This window comes from Cervus elaphus, chromosome 30 (genome assembly GCF_910594005.1).
Source record: "Cervus elaphus chromosome 30, mCerEla1.1, whole genome shotgun sequence".
Taxonomy (NCBI): Eukaryota; Metazoa; Chordata; class Mammalia; order Artiodactyla; family Cervidae; genus Cervus; species Cervus elaphus.
In genome coordinates this window covers 25,246,547-25,263,205 of record NC_057844.1, presented here as the reverse complement: position 1 = coordinate 25,263,205, position 16,659 = coordinate 25,246,547, and the positions used below count along the sequence as shown (strand labels likewise).

The 16,659-nt window shown below is 39.1% G+C and overlaps 1 protein-coding gene across 3 annotated transcripts in view; it reads right to left on the bottom strand.

Annotated features, from left to right (window-relative positions):
- Positions 1 to 5,864: 5,864 nt before the first annotated feature.
- SMAD9 (SMAD family member 9) overlaps positions 5,865 to 16,659 on the bottom strand; it is a 65,815-nt gene continuing 55,020 nt past the window's right edge. For all 3 annotated transcript variants that reach the window (XM_043891571.1, XM_043891572.1, XM_043891570.1), the window contains exons 5-6: positions 11,745 to 12,001; positions 5,865 to 9,381 (exon numbers count right to left, since the gene is read on the bottom strand). In XM_043891571.1, coding sequence (XP_043747506.1) covers positions 9,238 to 9,381; positions 11,745 to 12,001 — 401 coding nt within the window. In that variant the 3' untranslated portion in view covers positions 5,865 to 9,237. The remainder of the gene's footprint in view (positions 9,382 to 11,744; positions 12,002 to 16,659) is intronic.

Below are 16,659 nucleotides of genomic sequence, written 5' to 3'. Positions count from 1 at the left end.
TCTAGTGCGCTGCCAAAGCTTGCTGAAAAGCAATCAGAAAAGGAAAGAAAGAAAAGGATGAAACATGTTTTGCATCAGAAGGAGTTAATCCAAACAAGCTGGTCTTCAAAAGAGGTGTCCATCAAAGATTATATTAGCCAAAAATTCTGAGGGGACTACAGTTAGTTTTGAATAGGCAACTACAAAAGATCATAAATAATGTTATCAAAATTATATGTAAATGTATAATTATATGCTCATGCAAGCTCATATGCAAAATTGGAAGTAGCAAAGGAAAATTGGGGCACTGGTGTCATGGGATAGAGGAATGGGGTGTTCAGTGGTTGGGAGATCTTTTATCAAAATAATCCTTTGAACGCTTAAATTTTTACCACGCACAGATGACCCTTTCCAAAATGCTTTTGTCATTACAAACTGAAGTCCTATTACGAACTGAAAGCAGTAGATAGGCTATGCTTTTTTCTTGGCTTTCTAGTTCAGTTTATATAAAGAAATATGTTTTTACTGCTGAATCTTTATTTCTGAATACATAGCACTTATTTATTATGAAAGTCCCCTCTGAGAGTTTCTTACCATCCATGTGAGATCCTAGTTCCCTGATCAAGGATTGAACTCTGCCCCCCTGCATTGGGAGCATGGAGTCTTACCCAGGGAAGTCCCGGGAGAATTCCTTTTCCTTGCATTTCTACCAGCAGTAGGAATTGCTGTTCTTTTTTTGATAGCTGTATTACTGCTGACCGTTGCATTTACTAGCATTTCCATGAATCCTGGTAAATTTGAGAACATTTTCCTATGCTTGTTGACTACTTAGATTTGGCTCTTCTCTCCATTAGCTAGTCCTGTCTTTTGTCTCTTTGTCTATTTTTTCCATTAGCCTCCTTTTTTCCTAAAATATGAAAAAGTCTGCTGACTGTTACAAGAATGAACCTTATTTCATTTTTATTTCTTTTTTCATGTCTAACATTGGTTTCTTTACCTTTTTATGGTAGCTCTTGCCCATGCAAGGTTTCAAGTTTTGAATATTTGGACATATCTGACACTTCTTTTATGGCTTTTGGTTTAAAAGGTCTCAATTTGGGATCTTTGACATGATTGTTGATTTAAAACTTCCTGTTTCTTTTTCTAGAATTAGAAAATATAATTAGTACGGCTATTGGCAAGTAGTCCTGATTTCCTTTGTGTAACTAATCGACATGGAAATTTTAGTATTCTTATCATCATTACCCCCTCAATTTCTAACTTTCTTTATCTATGAAAATGAGTATTACAATCATGATTACAGATGCTGTTGAATGGTGCATACATAAGACCTGCGTTCAGATAGTCTAGCTTGTGATTTGGAGATGGGCTGAACTCTGATTTGTTGAGCAGACTTGTTTCGCTGTAGGAAAAAATTATTATTAAAATACTAATTTAAATGCTGCTTTTACTGAGTTTAAACTTAATATTTTCAGAACTTTTTAGTGAAAATACTTGACATGTTTAATAATTAGGTGAGTTGATCTCATCTTCTAATCAGGACGTGGGCTACTTTCCCTGTTCTCCTTGTTATATATTGCTCCACCCTCCAAATAATCGTTTGTATTATTCTAATGCAGCAAAGGTAAGCTTTTATTATTATTCTAAACTGCAGCAAATTAAATGATGCTTTCTATTCATAGCTTTACCCTAGTGATATAGAAACACATGCAGCCTTTCTTACAATGTATTCATTGAGCACAGATACTGATTTTCATGAACTGTTTGTAGTTTGGGCTTAAAAGGGCCCAAGAGTATATGCAGCAGGAAAGCAAAATCAGAGAGCTAAGGAAAACAAGCATAAAAGAAGTTACGACTCGTGAGATTTTCTGTTTTCCTCTCTTATAATTGCAGTCTGGGTCTTTCACTGTCTTTGGTTGGAGACCACTGTCCACTGTTAAGATTTTATAGCGGTTGCCTTTGAAAATCTAATAAGGAGCACGGTATATTAACATCAGATATTTGCACAAAATTATATTACTGTTTATTGTGGTAATATAATCATATCATATTAAATAAAATGTTGGTTAGGATCATCTCTGTGGGTGGCAGGTGAGGGTAATTGTGACAGCATTATTTCCTTTCAGAAAATGAGGCTTCGAGAAAGCCATATTTGTCTAAGATCACCCAAAGTTGTCTGCCAGTATGGAAGCTCCATGTCGTGCTCAGAGACCTGTTTCCAGGCTCCTGTGATGCTTGCAGAGCTGGCCTTTCCTTTCTAAAAGACCCTTCAGGGCTTGGACACCCTGCTTTTTGTGCCAGTGAGTGGACCCTCCTGGGGTCAGGGGTCTGCCTGTGTGAGAAAAGCCAAGCCTCCCTCCTTTATCCAGGTACCTTTCTCTCTTCTTATGCCCAAATGCCACGTGACCATGTTTCCTGTGTCTCTTCTTTATCCTATTCACCCCTTTAGCACCAGCAACCACCAAAAGTGCCCTTTGCTCCCTAGTCACAGACATTCACTACCTTTAAATAGTGTATTAAGTCCATCTAAGACCTCACTTTGCTGAACACTTCCTGCTTTGTTAGCGATTAGAAAATGACCACAGTCCCTGCCCAGGCCAGGCACTGCCTATTCTGAAGGGCAATGAGAATTTAAAACTGAGACTTACCAAGTAACTCACAGGTACCCAGTTTGGAGAGGAGGGCTGGATGTTTTGGGGCCAGCAGAGCACTGGGCTCTAGCTTCTTCTCCAGCCGCAAGATGAAGCCTGGGATCACCGTGGTGCTCCCCACCATGGCGGTGGGAACACCAGGTCCTCAGAGGCCAGTGCTGCCTAACTGCCTGCACTGTGCCCTCGCTGGGCAATGTCAGGGCTCACCTCTGGTGTTAGTAACAGGAGGCAGGAATTGAATGCTTAGCCTCTAGCAACCAAACTGGCAAGCCTTCCCACAGAGTCTGAAAAAGAGGAGTATTTTGAACACAGATCTCTTAAAACAGCTGTTGCATTGGCAGAGCAGATGGAGCCAGAGTAGTGTTCAGAACTAAAATAGCAACAGTGTCACAAATTACAGGTGCTTCCAAACAGGCTTGCCTGCGCTTTGTGAGGAGATGCCGCTCCCCCCACCGGAGGGTGCAGGATGAACCAGGGACAGAGCTGCAGCAGCATTCCACACACTGATGGCGACTGTGTCAGTTATCTAGCACACCACCCCAAAGCATGGTGGCTTACAGTAATCGCCTCCCCGCTGCAATAGTGTTAAGGGTTAGCTGAGCTTAACGGAGGGCTTCAGGTGGTCAGGTGTCTCCTTGAGGAGGCATTCAGATGAGAGCACAGCTGTGGTTGCTAACATTCAAGACGCCTTATCCTCAGGTCTCAGTGAACTGGGAGTCTGCTCCAGGCCAGATCCAACCCACCGTTCATTTCTGTACCACCACAGGCTAAGAATAGTTTTTACATTTTTCAACGGTTGGAAAACCAAAAGAAAAACCATCTCATGACTTGTGAAAATTACATGAAATTCAGATTCCGACATCTTAACTGGCACAGTCGGCACATCCGACTGGCACAGAGCACCCCTGGCCCCTCACATAGTTTATGGCAGTTTTGCACTGTGGTGGCAGAGTTGAGGAGTTACAACAGACATGAAGGTCACATGGCCTGAAAGCTGAAAATTTTTACTGTCTGGCCCTGGATAGAAAGTCTTCTGACCCCTACTGCTAAGCGTCTCTCTACAGACAACTTCATTAACCATCAGTGGGTTATTTTGAGAATGTTCAGTTTTTTTTCTTTCTAAATGATGAGGCCTGAGAGAATTCAGCCTGTCACTTGCAAGCATTATCTCCAAATAACATACTGCATGCAGGTGTGAGTAATTTGGGGCTTAAAACAACCGTGAATATAATTTTCATTATATTTACTCCATCTTATCATCTTTCAGATTACTGAAGTAAATCTGAGGCCACAGTTAACATTTTTATCAGATGTATGCAAATAATAGAACCATCTATGATGATCATACAGAGATAAACATTCAGAACTGTTATCTTCTTTATACTCCTTGTTGACTTGTTCTGTGAGAATTCTTATGCTTCTTTACTCAAATTCACATTCTGAAAATAAATGCCTAGAGCAGAAATGATTTTAACAATTTTAACTGTCAAAGCTGCCTTTCCTTGCTACTACTGTGCAGCTGAGTATTTGCAAACTAAATCATAAGCATGCTTCTCTCATCCCCACCAGCTGCAGCATGGTCACCAGACATGCAGTTGGAAGCTTGCGATTATTTTTATTTTGAGAAGAAATTAAATAATTGCTGATTTTAAAAAAGGAGAATCGGAGACAAATACCATTTCTGCCTTCATAATGGGAACCCCAAATGCCTTTCTAAACAAACAACAGCTGGAAAATGCTGAACACAGATAGATACAATCCTTGCCTTTAAAAAGTTCCCATCCTTGTAGAGATGGATGGACAAGAAGACAGTATGGTATAGGGATTGATAGTTGATCGTTGATGAGCACAAACTATGATGGGGGCACAGAGAGTGGGCCCCTAAGCTGGTCTAGAAATGTCTGGGAGCCTTGCTAATGGGAACCAATGGGAAGGAAGGCAAGGTGGATCAGCCCAGAAACCTTCCGGGGTACCCACCCAGGCCTGGTGGAGACCTCATTGCTAGGCCCTCCAGCAGCCTGTCCCAGCTGATGGCACACTGACCTTTATCAGTTTACTTGTTCATCTTCCTCCACAGACTTGGCAGTTTCTTTAAGGCAGAAACTGCCATCTGTCCTTGTTCTCTGCAGTGCCTGCCAGGTAGTAGTTGATGCTCAAGAACCATCTAATAAGTGAATATGTGGAAGTTTCTAGGCTAATGAAAATATTCTGTCTCTTAGATAGGCTAATGTTTAAAGAAAATATTTTATGTCTATACAATGGTATATTTAAAAGTATCTACTAGTTTGTGGTTGAAGTGCCAATACCAAATTTTAGATGCAAGAACAGGATCAGGAACCATAGGAGATGCAAAGATAAGCAAGACACAATCACCGCTCTCCATAAACTTACAGCATAAGTAAGATGAGATGGTTGGATGGCATCACTGACTCAAGGGACATAAGTGTGAGCAAGCTCCGGGAGTTGGTGATAGACAGGGATGCCTGGCGTGCTGCAGTCCATGGGGTCACAAAGAGTTGGACACAACTGAGTGACTGAACTGACTGAACCCTCCTCTATATGGAACCAGAATAGCTTGTCTTTCACCTGTTTATATTTTGGAATTCCACAAAATATTTCTTTTGAATAAAGGGCTCCATTTAAAAAAATTAAAACTTTATAAAGTTAATAAAAGACCAAGTTTTCTCAAAATATTTACATATTTTACCCCCCCCCCATTTAGGCTGGAAGGAAATTTAATGGAGAGAATAGAAAATTTACATTTTTAGATATTTTCGTATTCCTCCTGGATTCCATCTTTGTTTTTCCTGAGTTGCCTTTAACACTTTTCTAACAGGTACTATATAGCAATGTAGATATTTACAATAATAAAATTGTTCCCATATACTGTAATATCACTTAATATTTGCTAATATACAGGAAAAAGCTTCTATGCATATCCTTTCTAAAATTACTGCAAAATATGTTCAAGGTTCTATATTTTTTTCTACTTTATATACAGTAGTGTGTATATGTTAATCCCAACCTCCTAATTTATCCCTCACCCTCCAAGGTTCTATATTTAATGCCAGTTATTCTAAGATGTTTAATTCAAAACTGTTACCTAATTTCTCTATAGGATGTTGGATTTCAAAAAATCCCATTTTCAAAACAGGATTGTATAAGATCATCTTAAGGACCCATATGCAACAAATCCTTCTATGAGGTCTGCAGGGAATAATGAGCCAAAAGACATTTAGGTACAGTATTCTTTATTATAAACAATCAGATAACAGTGTAAGTGTGCATTTGAGGGATAACTGAGGCATAGCTATAATAAAAAACATGACTTAAATAGAAATAGTTTCTTTTTTGTTAGTTTGTTTTACATTAATTTGAACTTAACATACACCAAGATCATGTAATTTGTCATATAGTTCAGCCATTAAATCCTTAACACGGGCAGACAAAATTTGGAACGCATGTTATATTTTGCTTTATTTGTTGACTACGTATGTCAAATATTCAGGACATAATCAAAGTTAAGCCGGTGCTTGAAGTCTTAACAAGCAATACCTAAAAAATATTTTTGTTGCTGTGACAGAGTATTCACTTCCTAAGAAGACAATGAAAAGGAGATTCTAAATGCTAGGTAGTTGTCCAACTTTTTCTGATTTAAACTGAGTGTAAAAAAAAAATAACAAAGTAAATGTATTGAGAATTGACATCTTAATAGTTCCAAAGCACTGGAAGGTATTAAAATATCACCTAACTAAAAATTTTTACATCTCAAATTTTTAACAGGAGAAAAAACAAAACCCAGACTTGAACAGCACTATAAATGTTCTGAGTCTTGTGAGCAGGCCAGATGTTACTGTTCTCTGTTGCACGACCCTTGTCTACAGCAACCTTAAACATGTTTGGCAATTGCTGATGCAATTAATGGCTTAGCATGTCCACTTTGCTCACAATCCTATAAAAGAATGTGAAGGCATTGTTTGGACTGTCTACCTCAAGGATTGAATGCTAAATAAGCACATTTAGAAGTCAGAAATCAAATTCTGCACTACAATTTTTAACAATTCTTACCAGAAAAAAATTTAAAGGACTGATCTAAAATGTGACTATGTTACAATGACTTAAGGGTTAACTTCCCATCCCTCCTAAATTCTCTGAATTTCACAGTATCTTAATAAAGGCTTTTGGTGAGACAGACCTGGTAGTGATGCATACGTACCACTTTAATCATTTATTTTTTGAAGATAGAATTCCGATTCACTGGAATATTCTGTCCTGGCTTCCCAAAGCTGCGTGGAAAGCCAGTGTATTTTTTCATGTCATTTATAAGCAACTAGTACCGATTGATTCTGTAAAGGTGTAAGATTACCACAGGAGGAGTCTGACCACTGATGGATAAAGTGATGTTTGATCCCTGGAGCCCAAACCACGTGTACCTCATGCTGTTTTGTGCAGTAGTACTCGTTTGAGGAAGACTTCACCATACTAATGCCTTTTCCAAGGAAAGGAGACATAGGGAATTACTGGAAAATAGGGAAGCAAGAGGAGAAAAATCCAACTTTGAGACAAAGAAGAAAAGCCTCATTTATCCAAGGATGTCTTCATTCATGACTTGATTGTTCAGAAGAGATGGGAAATCAGTTTCAAAATAGCGATAATTAGGAAATCAATTATATTTTCTTCAAGCATAAAAAAGAGCACATGTTTTGTTTTAATAGTTCTTGAAACATGAAGATGATTCTACAGATTTCCGTGTAGACTCTCAGCTCCAGAGGGCTGGGATGGTTTCTTGTGTACATTGACTCCACAGTACCTAACACTGTGCCGGGTACATACATAGTTGGTGAACCAATAAACTACAGAGTTCTCTAAACACTAAATGGACCACCTAGCTTTAATGTAAAATGTGATATTTTCTATTGTATATATGAAAGCTTCTACTAGGTAACACTAGTCATTACAAGAGGTGACGGCAGTAGCTCACGCATACATTGTTTTCATATGATCATTCCTACCTTGAATACAATTTAATGAGAAACAGCTACTATACACTAATGCTAGAAAGAGTTGAGACAGAATTTATAAATGAAGAAACCTCCTGGATCACTGAAGTACCGTCTGTTAACAAGCATAATTACCTTCTTAAATTATACATTTTAAAGAGGGTGTGAAATAATTTTCCAAGCAATGCAGTGTTCAGTGGATGGGAATTATATATATATATATATGAAAGTACCTAGAATTTTGGTAAACGGCCCTCTCTTTATCATCCAAGGGTAAATAACAGGTTTTGGTATTGTGTATACATTTTTTAAAAATGTCCTGTTATTCAGGACCACTGTTCCTCAGAAATGATAGGGATTATGGAATTACTATCTTATTTGGGAAGTTATTTCCAGGTATGAGGCTTTAGTTTTATGAGAGGCTACCACCTATGACCAGCAGGTCACTTAATCGGTAGAGACACTAAGTTAAATAACTCAAATTTGATCGCAGCAACGTGTCTGGATTTTCTCAAAGGCTTCAGTGAACACTGTTTGCGTCATCTGTGAAGAGTTAGTATTTACCAACGTGTGAGGAATATGCGGCAAACTGTGCCCTCGCCTAGAGACTGTGAACGTGGGAATGTGAGAAGGAATAAGTAAACACAGGGTGTTTTTATCCGATGCTCTTGTTTTACTGCTGCTTCCACACACACACAGGACTTAACCACAAGGACAGTGAGCATGCCGTGCAGACTCGGATCTGCAGAGCTGCCTGCTGTGAATCACCAGGAGAACAGGAACCTGATTTCCTACATGGAAGGCAGGCATCTCTGTGGGTGATGCATTGACTAAGAAAGTGCTGGTCTTATTTTGCAGTTGGGGGATATAGCTTATTTCATGCTATTTTCATATTTATAATATCTTCCCATATTAGAGTCATTTATTTTTTTTTGTACAGTGGTAAGATAATGAGGCAACCTGGCTCTCAGCTTCACAGTTTCTTTCTCTTCCGATCACAGTTTTAATTTGTTTAAAAGGTACCATTCATACCAGCACAACAGTCTACCTACAGGTATTTCAACTTCAGAAATAAAGCTTATATGACTTGTCTTACATAACTGATTTTACAAGCTTGATTTTTTTTTTTGTCAGCACTTGAAGTGAAGTTATTTAAATGTTACGGGTTTGATAGCTTTGTTTTGTCCAAAGTGTTATTTGCCCTAGTGTTGCTAGTACCTGATTTTTGCTACGTAAACAGTTTCAGTATTTTTCTGGACTGGCCATACAACATGCCTTATGTGACACGGCAGACGAAAGCTGCCTTTGTCCTGCCAGCACCCTTCAAACACTGTCCACAGACTTGCCTCTCATTTCTTCTCTCCCACAAAAGAAGCTGCTGCTTATTAGAGCGTAGGTGCGAAAACCCTGCTTTTCTCGTCACGTTGTAGTGGCATCAGGTTAACTAGAAAGCACAAAATAAGACGGTGATACAAAATACGGTGAGTATATATTAAACGTATTTACATGTGTCCTTAGAAACGTCAGTTAGTCATGACTCTGAAATGACATAAGCCACTGCCTGCAACAGCATCTACCCTATAGAAATGTGCATTGAGACAGGACTGTTAGGACACGGAAGAAATTGGGTTGTGTGGGGAGCCCATCTGAGTCAGAACTTTGTCCAGCCACTGCAGCGGTCCATGAAGGTGGATCTCAATCCAGCAGGGCGTGCTTGTGACATCCTGGCGATGGTACTCGGCTCCCCAGCCCTGAAAAGCAAAAACAGAGCCAAGTCATTGTGCCAGACTTCCAGGCAGCCTCCAGGGGCACGAGACAGGCCTGCTGGACACAGCCCACCCACCAGGGCAGCTTCTGGGACCTGAGAACATGAACTCTGCATTCCTGCAAGTACAAGACAACCTTTTCATCAGCCAGACACCCTAAGATGAGTCCCCATCCGAGGTTTCCTCCTGGGCTCGCAAGTAAAACCACAGACCTAGAGAGGGCCTGGGTTCCAGCCACATCAGAGACACCGGGAATTCATGCTGTCTTCCCCAGGGAAGGGAGCTTGAACGCATGTTCACCCCCTTAATGCTGAAGTCTGTATTTTGTACAAAACAGAACAATGGCTGGATCTGAAAGTTGTTAGGTGAGAGCTGAGGGTGCTCTGTGTTACTCAGGATTGATGAAGAAGGCTTGTTTCTCCTCTCCCATGCTGGCTCACTTCTGGCAGTTTGCCATTGGTGACCATCCACAGGAGAGACCGCAAAAAATAAAGAAGTTTCATTAACATCTATGACCTCACATGGTTGCAATTTTTTATCGTGGTGAGAACTTATCAATTTCTTTTACACTGATCACCTATAGTTATATTTGCTAGGAATCCTTTTTTTTTTTAAGTCCCTGCAATATTAGTCACAGTTTATTTTGTGAATTATGTAGTTTTATGAATTTAAAGGTTGCATATGTGACAAGTACATCTAGTTGATCTTAGGAAAATCAGATTCCTATACAAGTTTATAATACAGTGAAATAATTGTATCTGAGACATTGGCCATTTCATCCCAATTTTTAACACAGGCCTAGAAAAAAGTATGTCAAATGGTTGTTTATTAACAGCAATTTATCGCCCTCTGCTGGCTCTAAAGCATCAGAATGTTTGAAAAGACTTTCAGGTATTTGTTAATTGCCTGTTAATTTTACAGTGTAAAAATGCTTCTAAAGCTTAACAGTAAACTTGAATAAAGGCATCCCTGGTGGCTTAGATGGTAAAGAATCTGCCTGCAATGCAGGAGATCTGGGTTTGAGCCCTAGGTCAGGAAGATCCCCTGGAGAAGGGAATGGTTACCCACTCCAGTATTGTTGCCTGGAGAATTCCATGGACAGAGGCGCCTAGGGAGCTACACTCCAAGGGGTCACAGAGTCAGACATGACTGAAACGACTTAGCACGCATGCAAATTTGAATAAAACTGCTTTGTAACCATGAAAGAAATGGATTCAAGAAGTCATTTTCTAAACTGGAAACTTCTTGATTCTCATTTTTAAAATAATTACTGAAATTATAAATAAGAGTGTAGAAAAATGGGACACATTTTTCATGGTAATTTTACAGAATTAATAAATTTTACTTTGAAAAAATCTGTAACAAGCCATACTGATACCCCTTGAATAGATAGGTCACCATGGGAAAACTGTCACGTATGCTCAGTTTGGCAAACAAGCTCAGATTTGGAAATATTAGAATTATTTGCAAGTGCTTTGTGAGGAATGAAATAGCGGACGATAAACTGAGGGCTTAGCTTCAACATGCAAATCCAGTTTTTCCTTCCCACTAAGTAACTTCCTCCATTCTCCAACCTTCATGTCAACTTTAATAAGATCTAATTGAGAAATTCAACAAATATTCATAAACAGAATATCTACTACTGTTTCAGAATTAATCGTAAGCCCCATAATGTTTTTATCCCAACCTGTTTATACTTTTGTAAATAGCACTTAATTCATACTCTGTTGTATTAGACTCAGTTCTGTTTTGTAGTTTATTTATAAATATAATTGCCTCTGTTTGCCTGTCTGCTTTGTCTTATTCGATTTCAGGTAAATTCACCATTTACTGACTGACCACAGTGCTCAGCAATTTGAGGGAAGAAAAACACAAATCTCTGTAGCATTAAGTCCTATGCAACCATCATAATCACTTTATCTTCTTTATTTAAAGAAAAATCAGGTAACTGCCTTAACTTGGTTTTCCTCCAAAAGTAATATACTTAAGAATTTTCTTAAAATTGCTAAACAAGAGATGTCATACTCATGGAGGAGCTCTTCTGAAAAACAATTGAGCGTTTTCCTGCCAAAATGCTGTCTACTTGCCCTGGCTGTCCAACTGCCACATCAACCGAAGACTGTTTTAAAATATATATTTTTTTACTTATTTATTTTCTTATTTGGTTGTACTGGGTCTTAGTTGTGGCATGCAGGATATTTAGTTGACCTATGTGGGATCTAGTTCCCTGACCAGGGATCGAACCTGGGGCCCCTGCATTGAGAGCAGGGAGTCTTAGCCACTGGACCGCTCCGGAAGTCCTGTGCTTTTGGTCTCTATCTTAGAATCAGGAAGCGAGCACTCCTTACCTTGACAAAGCTCATCCTGATGGTGCACATCTTGGTCAGCTCATAGACGACTTCAAATCCGTGGTGCACAGACTGGGCGAGCAGCTGAGCGAACAGCTGGTTGTTGAAGATCTTGAGGCTGCAGCCGCTGGGGATCTTGCAGACGGTGGCTGGGTGGAAGCCGTGCTGATAGTTGCAGTTCCGGCTCTGCACGAAGATGCTGCTGTCACTCACGCACTCGGCATAGACTTCTCCCCCGACGTAGTACAGGTGCACGCCTGCGAGGCAGAAACAGTCTTCTGACACCAGCACTGAGTTCCACTTAGACTTACCACCCTTCCCATCTCATCTGCCTCTGTCACCTAAAGAGACGTGACTATCATCTGTGAGGTTAATTTTAATGTCACCAATCACTGATTAGTACCACGAGTGCCCCAGAGGTTGACCTGCTTTCATTATCATCTGTATTTTTTCCATGAGTGCAATTTAAAAGTATATTGAAAAAAAAAAAAAGTATATTGCAATTCAGGTTTGCATAGCCAAGAACAAAGAAGGAGGCTGTCATGTATTAATACTACTCCTGCCATGAAATTAAAAGATGCTTACTCCTTGGAAGGAAAGTTATTACCAACCTAGACAGCATATTAAAAAGCAGAGACATTACTTTGCCAACAAAGGCCCATCTAGTCAAGGCTATGGTTTTTCCAGTGGTCATGTATGGATGTGAGAGTTGGACTATAAAGAAAGCTGAGCACTGAAGAATTGATGCTTTTGAACTGTGCTGTTGGAGAAGACTCTTGAGAGTCCCTTGGACTGCAAGGAGATCCAACCAGTCCATCCTAAAGGAGATCAGTCCTGGGTGTTCATTGGAAGGACTGATGCTGAAGCTGAAACTCCAATACTTTGGCCACCTGATGCAAAGAGCTGACTCATTGGAAAAGACTCTGATGCTGGGAAAGATTGAGGGCAGGAGGAGAAGGGGACGACAGAGGATGAGATGGCTGGATGGCATCACCAACTCGATGGGCATGAGTTTGAGTAAACTCTGGGAGTTGGTGATGGACAGGGAGGCCTGGTGTGCTGCGGTTCATGGGGTTGCGAAGAGTCGGACACAACTGAGTGACTCAACTGAACTGAACTGTCACTTTCAGTCTCATGCTTGTTCATTCTAAAAGGAAGATCTCATACTATTAGAGGCAAAATAACAACATAAGGCAGAAAACATCAAATAGTCCTTCAGGGACATATAGAAGTAAAGAACTGGACACAGTAAGTACCATGGTAATGTTACTTACATGCATATACTAAATCCACTTCAGAGGACATGATAAATGGAGTTTACATTTTATTTTACTAACAATTATAAATCCATTTCTCTTAGTACCTCAAAGAGGCCTATTCCATTTTAAAGCTTATCACCTACATTTACAGGTCATAGAAATAATGCCTATTTTTACCTACAATGAAATTCATGCCACATTTTCAGATAAAATATAATGACTCAATCAAAATGTAGTTTATGCTATTTTATCTCATTTTCTTAGAATGAAAAGGTGAAGAGGGTCTTGAGAATGTTGCTGCTCAAAGTACATTTTAGTTGATGCTTTTCCTCCAAATGTCTAGGTTTAAGACTCAACATAGTTTCCTTTGTTGTGCAAAAGCTTTTAAGTTTCATTAGGTCCCATTTGTTTAGTTTTGCTTTTATTTCCAATATTCTGGGAGGTGGGTCATAGAGGATCATGCTGTGATTTATGTCGGAGAGTGTTTTGCCTATGTTCTCCTCTAGGAGTTTTATAGTTTCTGGTCTTACATTTAGATCTTTAATCCATTTTGAGTTTATTTTTGTGTATGGTGTTAGAAAGTGTTCTAGTTTCATTCTTTTACAAGTGGTTGACCAGTTTTCCCAGCACCACTTGTTAAAGAGGTTGTCTTTTTTCCATTGTATATCCTTGCCTCCTTTGTCAAAGATAAGGTGTCCATAGGTTCGTGGATTTATCTCTGGGCTTTCTATTCTGTTCCATTGATCTATATTTCTGTCTTTGTGCCAGTACCATACTGTCTTGATGACTGTGGCTTTGTAGTAGAGTCTGAAGTCAGGCAGGTTGATTCCTCCAGTTCCATTCTTCTTTCTCAAGATTACTTTGGCTATTCGAGGTTTTTTGTATTTCCATACAAATTGTGAAATTATTTGTTCTAGTTCTGTGCAAAATACCGTTGGTAGCTTGATAGGGATTGCATTGAATCTATAGATTGCTTTGGGTAGAATAGCCATTTTGACAATATTGATTCTTCCAATCCATGAACACGGTATGTTTCTCCATCTGTTTGTGTCCTCTTTGATTTCTTTCATCAGTGTTTTATAGTTTTCTATGTATAGGTCTTTTGTTTCTTTAGGTAGATATACTCCTAAGTATTTTATTCTTTTTGTTGCAATGGTGAATGGTATTGTTTCCTTAATTTCTCTTCCTGTTTTTTCATTGTTAGTATATAGGAATGCAAGGGATTTCTGTGTGTTAATTTTATATCCTGCAACTTTACTATATTCATTAATTAGCTCTAGTAATTTTCTGGAAGAGTCTTTAGGGTTTTCTATGTAGAGGATCATGTCATCTGCAAACAGTGAGAGTTTCACTTCTTCTTTTCCTATCTGGATTCCTTTTACTTCTTTTTCTGCTCTGATTGCTGTGGCCAAAACTTTAAACACTATGTTGAATAGTAGTGGTGAGAGTGGGCACCCTTGTCTTGTTCCTGATTTCAGGGGAAATGCTTTCAATTTTTCACCACTGAGGGTGATGCTTGCTGTGGGTTTGTCATATATAGCTTTTATTATGTTGAGGTATGTTCCTTCTATTCCTGCTTTCTGGAGAGTTTTAATCATAAATGGATGTTGAATTTTGTCAAAGGCTTTCTCTGCATCTATTGAGATAATCATATGGTTTTTATCTTTCAATTTGTTAATGTGGTGTATTACATTGATTGATTTGTGGATATTAAAGAATCCTTGCATTCCTGGGATACAAAGAGGACACAAACAGATGGAGAAACATACCGTGTTCATGGCTTGGAAGAATCAATATTGTCAAAATGGCTATTCTACCCAAAGCAATCTATAGATTCAATGCAATCCCTATCAAGCTACCAACGGTATTTTGCACAGAACTAGAACAAATAATTTCACAATTTGTATGGAAATACAAAAAACCTCGAATAGCCAAAGTAATCTTGAGAAAGAAGAATGGAACTGGAGGAATCAACCTGCCTGACTTCAGACTCTACTACAAAGCCACAGTCATCAAGACAGTATGGTACTGGCACAAAGACAGAAATATAGATCAGTGGAACAGAATAGAAAGCCCAGAGGTAAATCCACGAACCTATGGACACCTTATCTTTGACAAAGGAGGCAAGGATATACAATGGAAAAAAGACAACCTCTTTAACAAGTGGTGCTGGGAAAACTGGTCAACCACTTGTAAAAGAATGAAACTAGAACACTTTCTAACACCATACACAAAAATAAACTCAAAATGGATTAAAGATCTAAATGTAAGACCAGAAACTATAAAACTCCTAGAGGAGAACATAGGCAAAACACTCTCCGACATAAATCACAGCAAGATCCTCTATGACCCACCTCCCAGAATATTGGAAATAAAAGCAAAACTAAACAAATGGGACCTAATGAAACTTAAAAGCTTTTGCACTACAAAGGAAACTATAAGTAAGGTGAAAAGTCAGCCCTCAGATTGGGAGAAAATAATAGCAAATGAAGAAACAGACAAAGTATTAATCTCAAAAATATACAAGCAACTCCTACAGCTCAATTCCAGAAAAATAAATGACCCAATCAAAAAATGGGCCAAAGAACTAAACAGACATTTCTCCAAAGAAGACATACAGATGGCTAACAAACACATGAAAAGATGCTCCACATCACTCATTATTAGAGAAATGCAAATCAAAACCACAATGAGGTACCATTACACGCCAGTCAGGATGGCTGCTATCCAAAAGTCTACAAGCAATAAATGCTGGAGAGGGTGTGGAGAAAAGGGAACCCTCTTACACTGTTGGTGGGAATGCAAACTAGTACAGCTGCTATGGAAAACAGTGTGGAGATTTCTTAAAAAACTGGAAATAGAACTGCCATATGACCCAGCAATCCCACTTCTGGGCATACACACTGAGGAAACCAGACCTGAAAGAGACACGTGCACCCCAATGTTCATCGCAGCACTGTTTCTAATAGCCAGGACATGGAAGCAACCTAGATGCCCATCAGCAGATGAATGGATAAGGAAGCTGTGGTACATATACACCATGGAATATTACTCAGCCATTAAAAAGAATTCATTTGAATCAGTCCTAATGAGATGGATGAAACTGGAGCCCATTATACAGAGTGAAGTAAGCCAGAAAGATAAAGAACATTACAGCATACAACACATATATATGGAATTTAGAAAGATGGTAACGATAACCCTATATGCAAAACAGAAAAAGAGACACAGAAATACAGAACAGACTTTTGAACTCTGTGGGAGAATGTGAGGGTGGGATATTTCAAAAGAACAGCATGTATACTATCTATGGTGAAACAGATCACCAGCCCAGGTGGGATGCATGAGACAAGTGCTCCGGCCTGGTGCACTGGGAAGACCCAGAGGAATCGGGTGGAGAGGGAGGTGGGAGGGGGGATCGGGATGGGGAATACGTGTAACTCTATGGCTGATTCATATCAATGTATGACAAAACCCACTGAAATGTTGTGAAGTAATTAGCCTCCAACTAATAAAAAGAAAAGAAAAAAAATAAATCATTTGATGTCTGCAACAAAAAAAAAAAAAAAAAAGACTCAACATAAATTTGTAACAAGGGACTGGAGTTAGATGAGATGAAGATGTTCTAGTCTAGGGAATATTAAATACCAGAACAA